A 21574-nucleotide genomic window follows, 5' to 3' on the forward strand; every position below is an offset into this window, starting at 1 on the left:
AAAAAATTTACTGCAAAATTGGAAAACAGCCTGAGTTACTGACATTAAGTGCTGCTTGCAAAAGCAAACCAGTGATTTTCCATTAATTGTTAACCGTGGACAGAAGATTTTAGGCAGCTCATTTCCTTTTTTATCTAAAGTGGTTCAAAATAGTTTGTGGGGAGAAAAGTTCTTTTGCTAATTGATTAGCTATAGCTACCAAAATTGACTTTTGAAACCAGTCACCTGCTCAGTTTGATCTTTCTTTCCAGAGCAGATGATAAAGGTGGGATAATACATGAGAGTCTCCAAAAGGCCTTCCATCACACACCACATAAAATCCAAGCCACTCTTACTGGCTTTCAAGGTTCCTCCTCTACCTTCCTGCCACCCTGTCGCATCAGCAAGAGTATCAGTTCCTGGAGGTCATACACTGTCTCTCCTCTTTGGTTTTCCCTTAGTGTTTAGCACAGTATTCAGACAAAAGGTGGAGAGGAAGTCTGTGAATCTCCGTTTCAGTAACTTAACCAATTACCACTCCCCAACATTCCTTTTCCATTCCAGCCAAGCGCCTGCTTAGCCATAATGCAATGAATATCTTTTTTTGGTTAGGATCCATTCTCCCTTTTTCTAATATAGCTTCCCAACACATAATTTGTTTTACTTCCCCTTTTCTGACCCCTTCTCTTAAAATCTTGTTCCAAACACACTTCTAAGAAGTGCTCCTTGACTAATCCTCTGAGCATGTACATTAAAGTGCTTTGTTTATGTTTAATTATATTTGCTGCCTCACTTCCCTCTTAGAAATGCATTACAAGAAAAATGTGCATTGATTTGTAACTTACTACTCAATATGTTCTTAATATGTGTAAAAATTAATTCTAAGCTAGTAAGACAGTTTTGCCATTGGAAGAAAAAACTTAAAGCACATAATACCCCATGCAGAAGGAGGAAAGGAAAGTGGAAGTTAAGGGGAGAAAGAAAAGGAAAATGTTTAGAAAAGAAATCTCTATTGCGATTAAAATAAACACAAAATTTTAAAAGGAATTTGTACTGTTAACCTGAAATTTTTAATAGATTTATTAGAATATAATTATATTGTGGGTATACAGTAATTATTATTTAAAGAGGTACTGTTGAAGTTTATTATTAGATCATGAAATCATATGTTTACAGTTTGGGATGTAGAGTTTAAATAAAAAAGACCCCAGCATATGAGAAATTCAAGAGCTCTGATCATTATAAAAGTAGATAGATCAGGTAGGTGACTCAGCTAATAACATCAGCAAGTCTGAAGGATCTGGGGACCCAGCTCTGAAACTTCCTGCCTTGTGGGCTCCTCCAAAAAAAAATAGATTCAATTAATTACTATGAAATCTGTCTCCAAAGTGGTCAAGAAGACTACAGCATCAGTCAGGATACAAAGGATCCACTTAGAAACATAGAGTGAAATCTATAATGGATTTGTATTTCAAATGTGAGCCTGGCTATCACAGTATGTAACAAAGGGGGAAATGCTTCCATAGAAAAGAAAGGAGCACTCGACAGTTAAATTTTTGTACTGGTTAGATAAGACTAGGGGGTAGAAAGAAGCATGTTACTGACAGATCATGAGTCCAGGCCAAGAGTCAAGCTTTAGACAAGGAACTGTTAAGACTGCATAAGGGAGACTCTTGAGAGTCCCTTGGATAGCAAAGAGATCAAACCAGTCAATTCCAAAGGAAATCAGCCGCTGAATATTCATTGGAAGGACTAGTGCTGAAGCTGAAGCTCTAATACTTTGGCCATCTGACGCAAAGAATCAATTCATTGGAAAAGACCCTGTTGCTGGGAAAGATTGAGGGCAAGAGGAGAAGGAGGTGGCCGAGGATGAGATGGTTGGATGGCGTCACTGACTCAATGAACATGAGTTTGAGCAAACTCAGGTAGATAGTGAAGGACAGGGAAGCCTGGCATGCTATAGTCCATCGAGTCACAAACAGTTGGACACAACTTAGCAACTGAACAACAACAACAACAAAGACATAAGGCCCTAGGCAAGTAGTCTCTTTTTCCTCATCTGTAAAACAAGAGACATGAGCTAGCTCTGAAGTTGCCCGTGAGCTCTTTTTGTTCTATGAGGGCACATATCAGAGCAATAGCTCCCTGCAGTGAGCTTTTACAGTGTGATGATCAAGTCATTCTGCTCACCACACAATGGATTCTTATTTGCGGAGAGTAGATCAGAATGCTCCACCTTTCCTCAGCAAACTGGCAAAGGTGATAGCAAAGAATTATAACTGCCACCCCATCTATGGTAATCCCAATAAGGAAAATTCAAGCCAATGAATTAAAGGAACTAGTGGTGTGGTGATCTAAAAAAGGCAGGGGAGTAGATCCCAAGAAGCTGATGAGAGTCAGGTTGGAGGGGGTGGGGGCGGCGCAGGAAGGGGAGGGGATCATTTCCTCCGTGAATTGAACATGGTTGAGGGCTTGGGTCTCACCGTTGCAGGCTCCACCATGTACTCAGTCATTATAGAGAAAATGGATTTATAAATTAGTGGCAAACCTAGATTAACAAAACTTCCAAGATTTACATATAAAAGCAGAAAGCTAATTGATTTCCAGTGAGATTTACAACTGGATATGCAACCAGCTATCCAAGCTTTGCAGCCTATATAGCCTCTCCATGTATATAAGCTACATGAGAAGCCAAACTATAATCAGAAGGTAGATTAGAGGAATTCATAATGTGATTCAAATATTTAGTGCTGTCAGACTTTGCTTACCAGGGACAGACATCTGCCACCTGGAATGAAATGATGGGATATGCACAAGGACATCTACCCCATGGATAGACTTTAGGTGGGTCAAGGCTATGAGAGAAAACATAAACCTCTATATTCTTATCACAACTAGTATTGATGTTCTATAGATGTTAATATTTCATCAGGCTACAATCTAATCCTGCTAGCCTGGGAGCAATATTACCTCTTTAAAATGCTATTAGATATCTTTTCTTGATTCATAGTGCATACAGTCCAAAAACTTAACTTACAGAATGGAATGTTATTTATCTTATTTCCAAAGGTTTTAAGGAAAGCCATGTGGTAACCTATACTAATTAAAAATAATATTATTACTACTTAACATTTAGTGAGAGCTATATGTCAGGCACTTTTCTAAATACTTAAATTATTAACTCATTTAATCTTCCCAATAATCCTATGAGGTAGTTATTATTATAGTACCTATTTTACAGACAGGGAAAGCTTAAGTAATTGCTCAAACAGTAAAGGTTGAGCTGAGAGTCAAACCTAGAAGATCCAGCTCCAGAACCCATGTTCTTAATCACTATGCTTTAATGCCTCTCAAAATAGAAACAATGTGGATACACCATAAAGGCTGGAAAAATCAGTATCTATTTAGTACCGGTCCTATGGCTTTCCTGTATCCTGCTCAAATTAGTGTACCAATGGGCATCTAGACTCTGGGAGCTAGGTAGGCTGGGTGGGCTAAGGTGGAGAACTTCAGTAGGTTCTAGACCCCGGAGTTTGGTATTCTCCCCACCCCCATTCCTTGTTATCCAGGACCTCTTAACAAATGTTAAGTCCTGAGATTACCTTACATTGGATGTCCTTGATTCTCAGGAATGTACCAAATCAAAGGCCTTAGGCTATGAAACATTGCTTTATTACCCTTTTGAATTAAGTAGAACTGGTTTTACATATATATATGTGTGTGTGTGTGTGTGTGTGTGTGTGTGTGTGTGTATGAGATCTAATGATTTCAGTTCTGGATATAAACCCAAAAGAATTGAAAACTGGGTCTCAAAGAAAAATATATGATATGTATTCAAAGCACCATTATTTACATGAGTCAAAGGTGGAAATAGGACTTCCCTGGTGGTAAAGTGGATAAGAATCTACCTGTCAATTCAGGGCATACAGGTTGGATCCCTGGTCTAGGAAGATTCCACGTGCCTCGGAACAACTAAGCCCATATGCCACAATTACTGAAGCCTGTGTGCCTAGAGCCTGTGCTCTACAACAAGAGAAGCCACCACAACGAGAAGCCCATGCACCGCGATGAAGGGTAGCCCCTGCTTGCTGCAACGAAAGAAAGCCTGAGCGCAGCAACGAAGACCTGGTGCAACCAAAAATAAATACATAAATATTTTTAAAAAGGTGGAAGTAACCCAAGTGTCCACCAGCAGATGAATGAATGAATGAAGTGTGGTGTATACATATAATGTAATATTATTCAGCCTTAAAAAGGAAGGCTATTCTGACACATACTACAACATAAACAAATCTTGAGGACATCAAGCTAAGTGAAATAAGCCAGTCACAAAAAGAAAAATGCTGCATTATTCCAATTATGTGGCATATCTAGAGTCACCAAATTTACCACCTTAAAAAAGTAAGAGGATGGTTGCCAAGGGCTAGAGAAAGGGTGGAATGAAGAAATATTGTTTAGAAGAGTCTCAGTTTTGCAAGATAAAAAGAGGTCTAGAGATGGATAGTAGTGTGGTTATATAACAGTAGGAATGTACTTAATACTACTTTACGGTATACTTGAAAATGGTTAAGATGGTAAATTTTATGTTATATGTATTTTGCCACAATTTTTAAAAAATTAAGTGGAATTACTAATTGACATGTACTGATCTCTCCATATACCAAAAAAAAAAAAAGATCATCTTTTGTACTTGTACAGACTAAATATTAGGTAATAGTCTCTATGCCTAGTCTCAAAATACTGAGATAAGCTATTGAAGGCTCACAGGAATATCTGAAAACCAAATATCTTTCAAAAAATTCATTATAATAACAGGTTTTTTAAAGCTCACAATTTGTAGTAGATAATTTCAAGCTACTGTGTGGGTTTATTTAGACTCTTGATACTTAACTATAACCTTATTTTTAGCACAAAGGTAAGTAGTAGAATTGAGAATTACGACTTACTGAAAGTAGACCTAATTCCCATATCTATCTGCCACTTGCTAGCTGAGCATATGGAGAAGGAAATGGCAACCCACTCCAGTATTCTTGCCTGGAGAATCCCAGAGACTGAGGAACCTGGTGGGCCGCTGTCTATGGGGTCGCACAGAGTCGGACACGACTGAAGCGACTTAGCAGCAGCAGCAGCAGCTGAGCGTAACTGGCTGAGTTACAAAACCTCTCTGAGCCTTAAGTTTCTTCATCTATAATATGGGAACACTAACTCCTGGCCCTAGATTAAATAATATAAGTAAAGAGCTTATTGACCAGGTGTCTAAAACACAGTAAATACTCATTAAGTCATTGTTATTGTTCATAAAATATTAACACAGTAAGAATAGACAGTAGAAAGGGATAGAAATTGTAGAATCTTTCAAATTTTATCAGCCCTCCAAGTGTGAGATAGCGACTTCCTATAAGCAGTAAAGATATGTTACTAGAATTTGTGACAATCAGGTTTCGGAGGAAAAGAAAACTATGCTGATTGATTTTAATATTTTGCTTTAATAGTTAATAGTAGCAATGAGAAAAGCAGTATGTCTGTGGTCATGGAAGACATTAAAATAATTGTATGAAAATATTTTGTGGAACTTCTTGCCAATAAATTGCCAATCTAGATGAAATGCATGATTTACTAAGAAAATAAAAACTAAACAAGTCAATAACCACAGAACATAAAACTGAGCAAGCCCAAATAATTTTGCAAGCACATTCTACAACTTTCAAAGAAAAAAAACAGTATGGTAATTTTCTATTATTCAAACTATTCCAGAGCATAGAAAAAATGGTGAAATCTTCTCAAATCACCTTACAAAGCTAGACTAATCCTAATAGCAAAAGTGGATAAAGGTAAAACAAAGAAATAAAACTGTGGACCAATCTTATACATCAGATCAGAACAGATCAGATGGGTCGCTCAGTCGTGTCCAACTCTTTGCGACCCCATGAATCGCAGCACGCCAGGCCTCCCTGTCCATCACCAACTCCCGGAGTTCACCCAGGCTCACGTCCATCGAGTCAGTGATGCCATCCAGCCATCTCATCCTCTGTCGTCCCCTTCTCCTCCTGCCCCCAATCCCTCCCAGCATCAGAGTCTTTTCCAATGAGTCAACTCTTCGCATGAGGTGGCCAAAGTACTGGAGTTTCAGCTTTAGCATCATTCCTTCCAAAGAAATCCCAGGGCTGATCTCTTTCAGAATGGACTGGTTGACTCTTAAATCATGTTAAATATATATATATAAACAAATCAAATCTAACAAGTAATTAAAACAGTAATGAAGTAGTTCATTCTTAAAATATATTAGGTTGGTGCAAACATAATGGCAGTTTCAGACCATGGATTTTAAATCATTATAAGTAGGCTCAAATATATCTTTATTAATCAAAATAGGAACCATTACAATCAATATATTTTTGCTAATGAGAAATAAGTTTGCTTATTCCTGTAGCATAAAATCTGTGCTTCAGGATTTGATGAACTCTTGAAAAGCATTTTCTGCCTCCTGCTGGTTGGGGAAGCACTTTCCCTGCAAAGTTGTCAAGATGCTTGAAGAAGTGGTAATCTGTTGGCAAGAGGTCAGGTGACTGGCGGGTGAGGCAAAACTTCGCAGCCCAACTTTTGAAGTGCTGGTTGTGCAACATGTGTTCAGGCATTGTTACAGAGGAGAACTGGGCCCTTTCTGTTGACCAGCTGCAGGCACTGCAGTTTTCGGTGCAACTCATCAATTTGCTGAGCATACTTTTCAAATGTAATGGTTTTGCCAGGATTCAGAAAGCTTTGGTGGATCAGACCAGCAGCAGACCACCAAATAGTGACCATTACATTTTTTGGCTGCAAGTTTGGCTCTGGAAAGTGCTTTGGAGCTTCTTCTCAGTCCAACCACTGAGTCATTGCTGATTATCATATAAAATCCACTTTTTGTCGCCTGTCACAGTCTGATCAAGAAATGGTTTGCTGTTGTTGCATAGAATAAGAGAAGACAACACTTTGAAACGATTTTTTTGACTTTCAGTCAGCTCATGAGGCACCCACTATCAAGCTTTTTCACCTTTCCAATTTGTTTCTAATGCCAAATGACTGTAGAATGATCAAGGTTCAGTTCTTTGGCAATTTCTCAAGTAGTAGAAAGAGGATCAGGTTCGATATGCTCTCAGTTGGTTGCTGTCAACTTCTGATGCCCAGCCACTCTGCTCATCTTCAAGGCTCTCATCTCCTTTGCAAAACTTCCTGAACCACCACTGCCCTGTGGGTTCATAGCAGTTCATGGGCCAAATGCATTGTTGATGTTGCAAGTTGTCTCTGCTGCTTTACAACCCATTTTGAACTCAAATAAGAAAATGGCTCAAATTTGCTTTTTGTCTAACATCATTTCCATAGTCTAAAATAAATATAAAATAAACAGCAAGTAATAAGTCATTAGCAAAAAAACACAGAGAGAAATGCACATTAAAATGATGTATAACATAATCACATTTATTTAGAATGTATTCTAATGTCAAATGGCAAATTTCAACAATGTAAAAACTGCAATTACTTTTGCACCAACCTAATAGGAATGATTTAGCACAGAAAAAATATAAATACAATTAATCATATTCACAAATTAAAAGAACAAAACCTATAAGATTTTACCATTAGATCCCTCGAAAAAGCATTTGAAAATTTCAGCTGTGATTCCTAAAAATCATAAAGAAATGGGAAATAAAAACTGGTGAAATGCCAAAGACATTTCCATTAAAAATAGAAACAAAGAAGCCTACTATTCAGTTTTTCAACACTGATTTTGAAAGTCTAGCTAGTATAATAAGATAAGAAAAATAAAGGTAATATAAATATTGGAAAATAGGTAAATTATGATTACTTCAAATACTATGATTTATATTGTGACAGTAAATGTGGACTTAAAACAATAGTTAGCATTAATAAGAGACCTCAGTAATGGGAAGGAATATAGAATAAGTAAATTTTTAAACCCATGTGCATGCTCAGTCACTTCAGTTGTGTTTGATTCTTTGCAGCTTCATGGACTGTAGCCTGCCAGGCTCCTCTGTCCATGAGATTCCCCAGACAAAAAACTGATAGCTTTCCTTTATATTATCATAAAGAGGTAAAAAAAAAAAAAAATGTTAACAGAAAAAGGCCCATTCACAAGGATGTTTAACAAACAAGGTTTAATCTTTGATTTAGCACTAAACTTTTTGCCTGAGACAAGAGTACAGATTTTAAAATGTTTTTAATCTTTGAAGAATAAAAATCCTATCATAAAATAGTTCACCCTATCTACTCTACCTCAGTATGTAATCATAAGGTTATGTAAAGCTAAAATTAATCACAAAAACCTAAAGATTTGAAGGTTGGTATTTCAACACTGAACCAGCTCATTTGGATATATATTAAGCACAAGTGTTAAAACATAACATAATCTAAGGATAACATGCTAAAAATCTTTTTACATTGTAATAATTATGCTGCTAGAGAACAGTGGTATTAAACTATCATTACCAGAACTGAAAATTATTTAGTTTCTATTTATAATACTTTCAACATATTTGATTAACTTTGAATTCCCTTCCACTTCAAATTAAAAAAATAGTGTACAGGATTCAATGTTTTCATTTGTAAATTAATAAATATTGACAAATCTGGGGGGAAGAAGCACATAGTAGGCAAAGTACTTGGTTTAAAATATCTGAAAAGAGAGATCTGTTACTGGATAGTTTTATCAAAATCCTTTCTAACTAAAAAGAGCCTTCATCACAGAAAATCAGAAAGAGGTATATACTACCATTGCAGCATTAATCTTGGGGAAATTCAGATTCAGTATTACTTTAGCATTGAACCAAACCAGGCTATGTGCACAATAAATAAAATGTCTTAAAACCATATGGATCCTTTATTTCAGGAATAAGCACTCACTTGAAAAGTTAAAGTAGGAAAAATAATATTACTTAAAATGAATTAAGTGCCACAATCAACAATAAAAATCTGGAATTTGCAAGAAAATAGAATGTATTTTCCAATCAAAAGATTATGAAGGATTGGTTTCTTTACATACACTCATATACACACAAAGAAATTTCTCTAAAACTTTATATAGAGTTAACTATTAGCTAATGAAGGTGGGAAGAGAATTAAAAATCTCAACCTCTAAACAGGATTCCAAAATTAACTTGTCAGATTAATTCATTGGATAGAAAGGTGTTGAGCACCCACTGTGGACTAGGTATTTATCATTGTGAGACAAAAAATATGCACTGGAAAAGGACATTTTTAACACGGTTATATCTGAAATGTAATATGCATTATGTGACTGAAAACTAATTAATTATATTTAACACATTTAACACACAGAGCAAAATTCAAAACAATTATACCCTTGAACAACTTGAGTTTTAAAATTCCCCTCACTATTCCCTTAAGTTGATTTCCACTCTGGTGTTCTTTCCCAGTTCTAAAAAAAGAGAATAAAGAAATTTCTTAAATAAGCCCTACTTATTTAGAATAGAAATGGAAGAGAAGGGATGTATTAGTTCTAGAATTCTTGTTTCCATTTGCTCTCAAATGTGCTTCTAATGTTCAATTTTCTCTTCAAAGAAAATCGTGATTTACAAAAACAAAAAGTACAACCATCTTTAGCATTTAAACAAGTATATTATTCAGTTCTTACTAAAGTCACCAAAGATTGAAACTCAGAAAAAAACATTTAAAAAATCTTTATTCTAGGTTATGTAATGCCATTCACCATAGTAATGATCTGATACTTTGGTATAAGACTTTTAAAAATAAATATTGCCAACAGGTAGAAAATTTTCCTTGGCTGTCTTAAGACAGCCCTTGAGGGAGTTTTTAGTTAGCAGTGTATTGGCTCATAACTTGAGTGATGATTTAAATAAATGTCACTTCTATCACTTAATGATAATCTTATTGAGGGTAATTTAACTGGGAAAAGAAAATGCCGTGTTGCTTCTTCCTCCCAAGAAAAAGGGATGCATTCCATTCTGGAGGTATCTACCTACCATCTAACTGTCTACCTATCTATCTCTGCATACATATCTATATAGACACAAATTGATATAGATACAGCTATATATACACATATGTATATATGTCCAACAAAGGTTTGACTTTGAGATCTCTCTTCCTCTTCTTTATAATTCATTATTCTGTGTGACCCTCAAACTGTACTGCCTTTCACGTTTATTCATTCAGCAATGAATAATTGAGTATCTGAATATATTGAGTACCTTCTGCATGCTTAGTTTTATGTCAGATGTAAAGGAAGATACAATATGTATGTATAACTGAATCACTTTGCTACACCAGAAACTAACACAACACTGTAAATCAACTGTACTTCAATTAAAAAAAAAAAGAAAAGAAATAAGACAGTCTCTGCCCTCCGGAATTTTTCTATCTCTTCTAGGGGAAAGATATAACACAATATATCATTAAGCAATTTATAAGACTAGTGCCAAAATCAATGGTACAGATAACATGCAATTTGCATTGATGCAGAATTTTAGAGTTTCAAACACTTTCTTGTGTTTAACCCTCAGAACAATATTGTTAAGTACACATTATTAGCTCCACTTTAGCAATGAGGAACTTGACATTCAGAATTTTAAGTGGCCTGCCTCAATCAATAGGTTATGAGTGGAAGGAAGAATCAAGACTCAAGCCAAGGTTTTCTGATTCTAAGCCTAGTGCTATTTTCAATTACAGCACAGGAAACCAAGGATTGAGGTATTTAACAGGGCAGCAGCCAGCCTTCCGGTAGAGGTGGAATTAAACTAAACCTGATAAATATCCAAATTAATTTTATTCTGTAAATATTTGTACTTCAGTGTTAGACACACCACCCAAGTACCATTTCCTCAAATTTAGTGCTTCAGTGCTCTTACCTGCTCAGTGAGAGCTTTGCTCGCAGAAACGGGGGTGTCAAATACAATAAAAAGCTGGCCTAGGAGGATCATATAAATGTTAAGCCATAAAAATAAATCTTAAAGATCTGGTTTCAACTAATCCTTACACATTTTGTTTCGCCTCAGAGCCAGAGTGTAACTCGCCCCTACCCTTTTCTAGCATTCTTACTCCAAATAACCACTTATTTTAAGATGTCAGTGGCTGACCCTACCCCAAATTCCACAGGTTCATCCCAGTCCTGCCACCGGACCCTAGTCCCTGCCCAGACACCTCCCGCTTCTCCCCAATGTATGATACCTAGGTTCGAGTTCTGCAGGTGCAGTCTCTTGCCATTACACAGCACTGACAGATGTGACCTTTCGACTCCGTCCTTGGGGACCTCAAGCTGGCCGCGCAGCGTAGTTCCACACCCGAGAAAGGGGCTTCCCGGCTCGGGAACGAAGCCACGGGGAGTACACGGTCCGAAGCGAGGTCTCTGACAACTCGAACGATGCTGAGCGACTGGGTGTGCATCACTCCGCCCCATACTCCTGCCAACTGCAGGAGACTTGGTCCGGCAACCAATCCATCCCAGCTCACGGGTAAGTCCGTGCCAGCCGGACCTTAAGCGGGACCCCGATGACTGGCTGTTGACGGCGGCGGCGGCAGCAAAGCCAAGGCCACCTGCCCCCAGCGCCCATCGCCGCCAACCTAAGAGCCCCCCCTAGACTGGACCGCAGAGAAGCGTTTCTATGGAAACCCCCTAGGGATCACGTGACGCACCAGGAGGACCAATCGCCTCTTACCTCTGCCGGCGGCACTGCTTTCGGCCCTCCCTCCTGCCCCGCCCCCTCCCGCCCACGCCTCTGTCGTCCCGCCCCGCCCCTTTCCCGCAGAGAGTCCGCACATGCGCGCTGCGTCCAGCGCGCTACCGCCCCGGCGCGCCCCGCTGTGGGGCGCGTGGGGGCGGCGTAGGAGGGTCGAGGAAGGCGCGAGCCTGAGGAGGAAGGAGCGCGGCCAGCGCGCAGGCCCAGAACCACCCGAGACGCGGCTGCCGGCTACGCCTCTGAGCGGAAGAGGGAAGTGGAGGCGCCAGTCTGCGGCTTCCAGCTGGGGCTGGGCTTGCTAAGGTCGAGGCAGCGTCTAGAGGAGGCCTCGGCCGCCGGTCCGGAGCGGGGATGTCGAAGAACACGGTGTCGTCGGCCCGGTTCCGGAAGGTGGACGTGGATGAGTACGACGAGAACAAGTTCGTGGACGAGGAAGACGGGGGCGACGGGCAGGCCGGGCCCGATGAGGGCGAGGTGGACTCCTGCCTGCGGCAATATCCTTCAGTTCGCCGGCCTTCGAGCCCCACCCGACCCGGCCCCTCTTCCGGGACCCCGCTGCGGGCAGGGCGTGAGGGCGGGGACCCCCGCATCCGTGGGCTCCCTGTCGTGAGTGGGCAGGAGGGCTCTTCCATTTCTCCCGAGACCCCCCAGGTCCCGCCCTCGGAAACTTGCCTTCCGCGCGCCGTCCACGCCCCCGATTCCTCAGGTTGCGCCGGGAGTTCTCGCCTCCCGGGGACCGGCGGGGACAGCCGCGCCCTCGCAGCTCTGGTGCCGATCAGTCGGGGAGCTGCAGGGCGCTTAAGTGGTCCTCTCAGATCGTATTTACCGGTTTTCATTAGCACCCACGCCCGATCGGGAGGAGCGGGCAGTTTTATTCAGTGATTTTGTTTTTATTGTGGTGGTGGTTTTGTTGTGGCAGCGTTATTTCACGCCGGGAGACATGGGGCGGCTTGCAGAATTGAGGCCCTTCTGTCTTTTTAAGCCTGTGGGCGCCTTTTTTTTTTTTTTTTTTTTAAGAGGAAGGGATTTGACAAAATACAGGTTGCACAGAGTTGGTTAACCAGGGGAAAGGGAGTGAGTACAAAACTGCCCAGAAAGAAGCTGGAAGCGTTTTACCTGCTAGACGGAAAATGCATGTAGAGAATCCCTGGAAATATTTTAAATAAACCCCAAAGAATAACATAGGAAAAGGTGAATCATTTGTACAAAACCGAATCATTTTGTAATGCTGGAATCGTTTCCGTTAAGTTAAAATGTGGCTGTCAGTTCCTGGTTTGGGTTTTGCATATTTGAATATTCATAACTTTGAGGGAGTATTTGCATCAGATCTTTTTTCGGAAAAATGTAAATGTTGCAATAACCAAGACTGTCGTTTTAGAGATTCTCAATTACTGAATTCACTCATTTCTAATTCTTCTTGGGTGTATTCATAAGATTAGGAAGGCTCTTTAGACTTTCCTCATCAGTGGCCTATTAAATTAAATGGGAAAATACATGAGTGAAAATATTTGGTAGCAGCCACAGCTGGTCTTACAGGCACCTAAAATACAGCATTAAACATTTATCAACATACAGATGTTTCTTTGATTTCCTTGACTCTCACAATCAGCTGTTGCTGTTTTGCATTATTTAAAATACTTAAGTGTTTGGGGTGGAGGGGAGCGGTCTCATAAGTGAGCCAATCTGCAAACGGCATGCTCCTCTAGAAGTCCATTAAGCCTTGAAAATAACAGCCCGCCACCAACCATAGTTTTTTTAGTCAGACCTTTTTCTTTAGAACATAAGTGGTGAAGATTATTCTGTGTAAAAACATTCTTCGTGATGCATAAATAATGTTTTGTGAGACTAACTTTTTTTAGGTGGCGTGTGATGACTCCTCAATGGTACTGCTGTACCCGTATAGTGGATCTGCTCTTTAATCAATTCATCATGAAATATAAAGATGCTGTCTCTTCTTGTTTCAACAAGAAGAGACAAGCCCTGATCAGGCACTAGAGATGGAGGAACAAGTGAACTCTGTGAGGTTTTCCTTTTAGGGCAATGACTGTACGTTCTGACAGTGTGATTGGCCTTCTGTTCCTCATTCTTGCTAACTCACTGGTGCTTTCAAAGCAAGACTAAATTTAATAGATGTGGCCTAAAGCAGTTTGAATGACCTTTATGAAATATGAGAAAAAATATTAAAAAACAGAAAAATTAAGCTGCCACCTACAGGTCATTATTTTATCTTCTGTAATGCCTCTTATCATCAATATTGAGAGATTGCTAATGTATATCATTCAGATTGCTAGAGTAGTCTGCCAGCACTTTTCTACCAGCATTTCAGTTAATATAGAATATAATTCTAATCAAAGGATAGGCGGACAAGGCTGTTTCATTTGGGGGCCTAAATAATTCTGATATATATTTTAGAATTTTTAAAAATATCACTCTGGATAATGTTTGCACATGTCTTTTACTGGAAAATGAAAGGTTATTAAGGGGCTCAGTTAATAATTAGAGCCAAGGGTGAAAGTTTTTGCCTTATTTTTTAAAAATTTAATGCTCTCTTTCGTTTTCAGTATTTATCTTTGATTGACATCCTTGAAACAAACATGTTGAATTTTCCAGTATTGAACGCAGCAACCATAGTAATTTTTCTTTCTATGCATAACATCAAATCTTAAGAACCAGTGGTTCCTGGGAGTTACGGTGCTTTCCTGAGGGCTGCCCTTTGCTGCTATCCCCTTAACTTCCATCACAGGAAACATGACAGCTGCCCTCCAGGCAGCTCTGAAAAACCCCCCCATCAACACCAAGAGCCAGGCAGTGAAGGTGAGTCACAGACAACATGCGATCTCTGCTGGTATCTCAGTCTTCTTACCAGAACCCTCCAAAGTGTCACACAAGCAGCAAATGTCTTAACTGTTTGCCATCTTTGACGTAGAAGAGCTTACAATGTAGTTTGATAAGTGGAAAACCTATATAAAAAATTAGTGCTCCAACATTGAGTTGTGATAACACTGCATGGTAGGTAGACTTGAGTTCTAATGACCGAGAGATCTGTGTCTTTGCATAGAAGGCCACTCAGGTTGAATTTGAGCAAAGACTTGAAGAACAAGTGAAACTTTCACAAAATAAACACATGCTACTTGCTTTTGAAAGATTTTTTAAAATTCTACCATTCTCATAAAATTCTAATATTTAATTCTGTTAAATATTATTGAAAACTCATAAATGTGGGGGAATAAAAAAGTAATTATAATCCCACACCCGTAGATAATTATTACTTTTTGTTGTTGCTATATGCTTATAGAGTTTTTCTTTTAATTAAAATGGAATTTTATAAACTGCTTTTCATCTGTATAGCAGCATACATGAACAGCTTTACTTGGTAATAAGTTTATTTTTATAATTTTTAACATCTGTATATTGATAATCCTGCAGTTTAGTTATATATAACCTTTCATCATATATTTATTGACTTTTTTTCCTGTTATATATAGTACTGAAATGAACAATTCTTGGTAAAGTCTGAATTGTTTCCTTTGAATAAATTTCTGAAAGTGAATGGCTAGATTTTAGATTGCACGTTTTTTAAGGCTACATATGGTATTGCCATACTACCCTTCAGAAAAGTTGTAAAATTACATTGCCTCTTAACCGTCTTTCAGTAATTCTTAAGAACCTATTTACTTAATTGTTTAAAGCCCAGATTAAATTCTGATGTTTAATTCTGTTAACTATTGTAGAAAAGTCAGAAATATGGGGGAGTAAAAATGTAATTGTCCATAATTCCACACCCAGAGCATTGACCCATTCACGCATCCTAGGAGCCCCAAGTATCACCTTAGTTAAATACTAGTAAATAATAACTTAGGTAAATGCATACTTATTATCCAGGCAACATTGTCTTTTATAAGAGGAAATATTTCTTTGGTTTTTAAAAGTGAGTAACGTCGTTGAAATTTCAGTTTTACCACCTTCTGCTTTTTTGTGGGTGTTTTTTTTTTAATCAGAGCGTGTGGGTGGGAGGTTATAGCTCTCCACACAAGGATATTTTTCTAAACAGGATAATTGCATAGTCTTTAAATTGAAGACAGCAGCAGGTGGTAGAAGCATACTGTAAGATCATGGCGGGACAGGAATGCAGAAGGTATCACTTGTGTTGAAAGAGAAACATTGTTGAAAGGGGAAATTAAGTGTTCCCTGTACTTGGCTTGCTGGGTGAAAAGTAACTGCTGTTGGAGCAGTCTTTCATCAAAGAAAAAGATCATTGTAAATGAAGACCACTCGAATGTTTATAGTCACTTGACTATAGATATGAAATGAAAATAAGTTTTAGAAACTTAAATTTTTTTTTATTAATAACATTTCTGAAGGATGCTTCAGGGTAGAACTATAATTCAGTTTCCTTTTTTGGGGTCTTTTTTTTTTAATTAAGTGAAATGTATTGATTTAATAAGTTGGTAATTTGTTACATCTGTCTGTAAGCAAACCCTTTCAGCTGTACCTTCAAATACATCAAGAATCTGTCTACTTCTGACCACCTCCGCTGCTACCATGCTAGCCAAAACCAGCCTGTCTTGGTGCAGTAACTTCCAAACTGGTCTCCAGGCTTCTGTCTCCTGCTCTCCCCACCCTCCCCACTTCTGCTTCCCCGGGGCTTATTTTCAATATGACAGCCAACTGGTCCTGTTAAAATGTAAGTCCGATTGCATCACTCTTCTTAGAACCTTCCAACATCTCATTTCTGTGACTGGAGGCCAGAGTTCTCATAAGGGCCTGCAGGGTTTACGTATTGTGTCTTCCGACTGCCTCTCTGACTTCCTGCCCTGCACTCCGCTCCAGCCCCCTTCATCTTCTTGCTGTTCTTGAGCACACTGAACACACACTAACAGCAGTTACTCTTTTCTCTTCTGAAATATTTGCCTCAGATACACCGAAGGTTTCCTCTTCCTTTCTTCAGATCTCTACCCAAATGTCACATTCGCAGTGCAGCCTTTCTAAAAACTGAAACTCCCCAACACAAAAATGAGTCTGAACGATCTTATTTATTTACCCTCAGGATCGCGCAGGCAGCATTGTCTTGAAGGTGCTCATCTCTTTTAAAGCTAACGATATTGAAAAGGCAGTTCAATCCTTGGACAAGAATGGTGTGGATCTCCTAATGAAGTATATTTATAAAGGCTTTGAGAGCCCCTCTGACAATAGCAGTGCTGTGTTACTGCAGTGGCATGAAAAGGTAAGTCATGAATTGTGCAAGCTGTATGACTGGTTCCTTTGTAATGGAAAAAACATTGACAACCTCTAGCCTAAATACCTGTTTTGACTCTTTGGGTATACATTGGTTGTTACTACAAATAAATGCATGAAAATGAAAGTTTAGATTTATGCTTACTAGCCTTGGTCTTGAGATCCTGATTTGAATTCTTTAACAATTGCCAAAAGGGGGAAAACCCAAGCACCCATGAACAGACGAACGTGCATGCATGCATGCTCAGTCGCTCTGCTCATTCATGTCCGACTTTGCAACCCCATGGACTGTAGCCCGCCAGGCTCCTCTCCATCAAACTTTTCAGGCAAGAATACTGGAGTGCGTTGCCATTTTCTCCTCCAAGGTATTAGCCCACATCTCCTGCATTGCAAGTGGATTCTTTACCACTGAGCCATCAGGGATGCCCAAACAGATGAACAGAATCTGACACAGACATACAGGGAATATTACTTGACCAGAAAATGTTTATATACATGGTACAGCATGAATGAACCTTGAAAACATTATGCAAAGTGAAATAAACCAGATACAGAAAGACACAAAATACTGTGATTCCACTTATATGAAATATCTAGAATAGGCAGATTCATAGAGACAGAAAATGGATTAGAAATTACCAGTGCCTGGGGAGAAGGGAGACTGGAGAGTTATTGCTTAATGGGTACAGAGTTTCTGTTTGGAGAGATGGGAAAGTATTGTAAATAGTGGTGATGGCTATACAGTGTTTCAATGTAATTAATGCCACTGAATTTTATATTTAAAGATGGCTAATGTGGCAAATTTTATGTTACATATTTTATCACAGTTTTAAAAAATGAAATCAGGAGTAGGATCAAGAATTCTTAATTTTTTTTTTCTGTTTTCATGCATTTTGCTTTGCAGTATAAGCAGATGCTGGTATACTATCCATCCCCCCAGCCCCTCCTCTCCCAAAAAAATGGCTATGGAGGATTTTTAGCTTTAGATGAAAAATTGGTAAGGTAATTTTTAATACCCAGCTCTTACATTATATTGATAATATTTGAATAAAACCAACCACAGATAAGGTGTATATTCTCTTAAGATCTTACAGTTACCAAAAACTCCGTTTTTTAGAATCTATTGTCTGGATATTTGAGTGAAAACACACTTATAATGTATGAACAGGTAACAAAACTTGCTGTTTAACCTGAATCAAGTCACTTCATTCTTCATACACTGTCAAATAAAAAGAGCTAACCTTTGTGGATAGGATTATTATAACTCACTTTTCCCAAGACAGCCCCAGTTTATGCCTGTTTCCAACATAATTATGAATAGTTCCCTTTCACTCTATGGTGTATCAATTTGGAGAATAATTCATACAGTCATCCTGTTCATGGAATACTTCCTATTCATCAGCCACTGTATTCTTTTTTTAATTGAGGTATAATTGCTTTGTACAGCCACTACACTTTTGGTTTCTGTTTCATGTGATCCTTACAGCAACCCTATGAGATATATAAATATCTTTATTGTCCTCAGTTTACAGATGAAAGAGCCAGCTTTGAAACCTATCAGCCTAGTTTCAGTATAGTTTCGGGATCATACCAAACATTGACTGAGTACTTCTTGTATTCCAAGCACTTTATGAATGTTAACTCAATTAATTAATCCTCATGAAAATACTAGGGAGGAATGCTAATTACTTCCCTTTTTTACATGGGGAACTGAGGCATGTGTTAAGTCTTCTTCCTAATAGTCACCAGTTTTTGCCAGCCTTATCTCCTAAATACCTCTTAGATCACCCACTCAGCCATCTCTGATGCGGCTGTTCTCAGCCTCTCTCTCAGTTTGTCGCCAGGCTTTCCTAAAATGGTCTGTTGGCTATCAGTTTTTCCTCCCTCAAATCTGTTCTTCACCCAGTTGCCAGAATGATCTCTCTAGTGTCCAAATCTACCCTTGTAAGTCCCCTGCAGAACTGAGTCCAAATTCCCAGGTCCAGCCTCATCTTCCATGTTGTTTTTCCCCATATACTGCAGCAGTAAGCATAGAAATGTGTTAACGGTAGCTGGACATAGCATACTATTCCGCACTCCGTAACTTTGCTTGTGCTTTTCCCTCTGCCCCCAAGCCTGCTCACCTTTGAGTCAGTCTGTCTCCTCCTCATCCATCTAATGTGTCATTTTCTCAAGGAAGCCGTAAGCTCACCGTTCCACTTTCCTCTGCGCCCTCAGGGTGTGTATACGCCCCTCCTCTGTGCTTTTCTAGCACCCAGAGCATAGCTCTAAACAGCCTGTGGATATGTCTGTCTCTTCCCTGTCTAGATGTATTTGTTCACGTTGGTACCCCCACCTCTAGCGCAGTACCCAGTACACACAGGTGTTTCAGTAAGTGTTTTTGAGCGCAAGTAAACCAGAGCTTCAGATTCCTAATACTTAATCACAACTTCCAATTTTTCCAGGTAATGTCAAAGTTCCTAAGTTCTTAGCTATTAAGTAGTATTTTCTTAGCTTGAGAAAAGAAAAATCTGACAAACTCTGAGTGCTTTAAACTGGAGCTTAGTATGGTCGAACCCAGTTTGAATTTCTTCCTGGCACTGCTGAGAATAAGAGCAGCATGAAATGTCCTAAATTTAAATTCATGGTTATATTTAAATTTATACCCTAACCCCAGCCCTAACCTGTTTTCGGCAAGAACATCATGCTGCAGATCTCTAAGAACATACTGTTATTTGAGAACAACACACTAGAATATCAGCTAGCATCTCAGTAGAATGTGAGTGCCTGAGAGCAGGCACTTGGAAGGATTTTTGGTTGTTGCTGTTACTGTTTCCCCAGTGCCTGGCCCATAATAGGTGCTTGAGAAATACTTGTTAAAAAAATTAGCAAATCCAAAATCAGTTGCTGCACACACTCTTCCTTGAAGAAAAATGTTTTACTTGGTGTGAGAACTGAGCCTTACGATTCTGTCAATACTGACATTTTGGTTTGTGTTTAGGCGCTTGCTGCTGGAGGAGTGGGGTCCATCGTTCGAGTCTTGACTGCAAGGAAAACCGTGTAGTCCGGTGGGAACTGGATTTCTCCCATGGGGTGGGAGTTGCTGGTACCAAGACCAAAACAACCAAATGCCACCGCTGCCCCACGGGTAGCATCTCTTCCTCTCAGCTTTGCCTTCTTGCTTCCTTTTCATATCTGTACAGAAGAAAATTACATACATATCAGTTTTCCCTAAATGAAAATTGGGATAAGATAAATATTTCAACGAGAGTGTGTCATGATCTCAGAATGATTTCAGTGACGTGGATACCAGTCTGTACATAGCATAATTTACACTCAGCTTCAATTGTGCAATTGTTCCCCTCTTGGCTGGGTTTTCCTTTGTTTGTTGTTTGTTTTTTGGGAGGGGTTTTTTGGCTTTCACTAATAGTGAGAAATTTGATCAGAATTGGAGGCCAGTTTCTTAACTCATTGCTAGCCAGGAAATGATCTATATATATTAAAAAAAAAAATGTTTGAGAGACTGTCAGCTGTTAACATTGCAAAACTGGACCAAACTTCCCTTATTTAAATGAAGTGCATTTCTGGAACAAGTGGTGGCTGAACACCATGACCAAGTCCAGCTCTGTTTCTACTTCCCTCCAGATGATGTGAGTTTAAGTCTGCTTCCTCCTCTCCGCATCCAGTAATCGTGGCCCTTAATTTCTGTGTGGTCACCCAGGGTACAGAGCAACGAATCTTGCTCTACACAAACGTATCTATAAAAGGCCAGAGCCTGTTTGGCATGAGCATAAACTTTGTTTTCCAATAATATGACCCTATTTGGGGAAACTACTCCAAATCAGAAAAGATGTGGCAACTATGATGTATTTCAAACTCTGGGCAGCCTCTGAATGAAGAGATATTTTCTTTAGACTGATAGTAGCTGCCTTTGACATCATGAGGTATATAACTAGTATTTAATATGTCCTATAAATGTCTTCTTCAGTGTTCTTCAGGGTAATTGGGACCTCAAAGGATTTGGTTCGGATCCAAATACATACACATTCTGTATTTTAGGTCAGTGTTTTTTTAAAAAAAGAAAATACCACACATCAAAAAGTGTTTACTTTGTTGGACAAACCAAATGTGTTCTCAAAAAATGACCGGTGCTTATGAAAAATTATTATTATTCAGTAGCTCTAAAACAAACCACCTGAATGCTTATGACCAAGCGGGAAATCAACGTATCTAGTATTTACATCCGACACCAGTTTTGTAATCACTGACTTGTGTGAAAACTGGTGCAGAAATTCTGTAAACTCTTTGCTGTTTTTGATACCTGCTTTTTGTTCTGTTTTGTAAAAATGATAATCTTGAGAAAATAAATTGTCAGTGTTGAATAATTTATTTTTGTCTTAATACTTATGAAGGCATAGTTAATGAAGAGGAAAGATTTCCTTCTTTACTACCAGGTTATTACACTCTTTGACAAGAACTAATTTTTCATAGAAGGTTTATATGACTACTTTATTCAAATATAGTAGAGAAGCTGCTGCTGCTGCTGCTGCTGCTGCTAAGTCGCTGCAGTCGTGTCCGACTCTGTGCGACCCAATGGACGGCAGCCCACCAGGCTCCCCCGTCCCTGGGATTCTCCAGGCAAGAACACTGGAGTGGGTTGCCATTTCCTT

The 21574-nt window shown here is 39.1% G+C and overlaps 2 protein-coding genes across 3 annotated transcripts in view; one reads left to right on the top strand and one right to left on the bottom strand.

Annotated features, from left to right (window-relative positions):
- RGL1 (ral guanine nucleotide dissociation stimulator like 1) overlaps positions 1 to 11613 on the bottom strand; it is a 280330-nt gene extending 268717 nt beyond the window's left edge. The window contains exon 1 of one of the 2 annotated variants that reach the window (XM_044942738.2): positions 11182 to 11613. The gene's annotated coding sequence lies outside the window, so the exon portion shown is untranslated. The remainder of the gene's footprint in view (positions 1 to 11181) is intronic. The other variant, XM_044942739.2, reaches the window with a different exon arrangement.
- A 223-nt stretch (positions 11614 to 11836) lies between these two features.
- Positions 11837 to 21293, top strand: ARPC5 (actin related protein 2/3 complex subunit 5). Its single transcript, XM_006048643.3, has 4 exons — positions 11837 to 12184; positions 14432 to 14504; positions 16738 to 16914; positions 19906 to 21293. Exons 1-4 carry the CDS (start codon positions 12042 to 12044, stop codon positions 19966 to 19968), a joined length of 456 nt encoding a protein of 151 aa, XP_006048705.1. The 5' UTR covers positions 11837 to 12041; the 3' UTR covers positions 19969 to 21293.
- The last annotated feature ends 281 nt before the right edge of the window (positions 21294 to 21574 follow it).

Source organism: Bubalus bubalis, chromosome 5 (assembly GCF_019923935.1).
Source record: "Bubalus bubalis isolate 160015118507 breed Murrah chromosome 5, NDDB_SH_1, whole genome shotgun sequence".
In the NCBI taxonomy this organism is placed as follows: domain Eukaryota; kingdom Metazoa; phylum Chordata; class Mammalia; order Artiodactyla; family Bovidae; genus Bubalus; species Bubalus bubalis.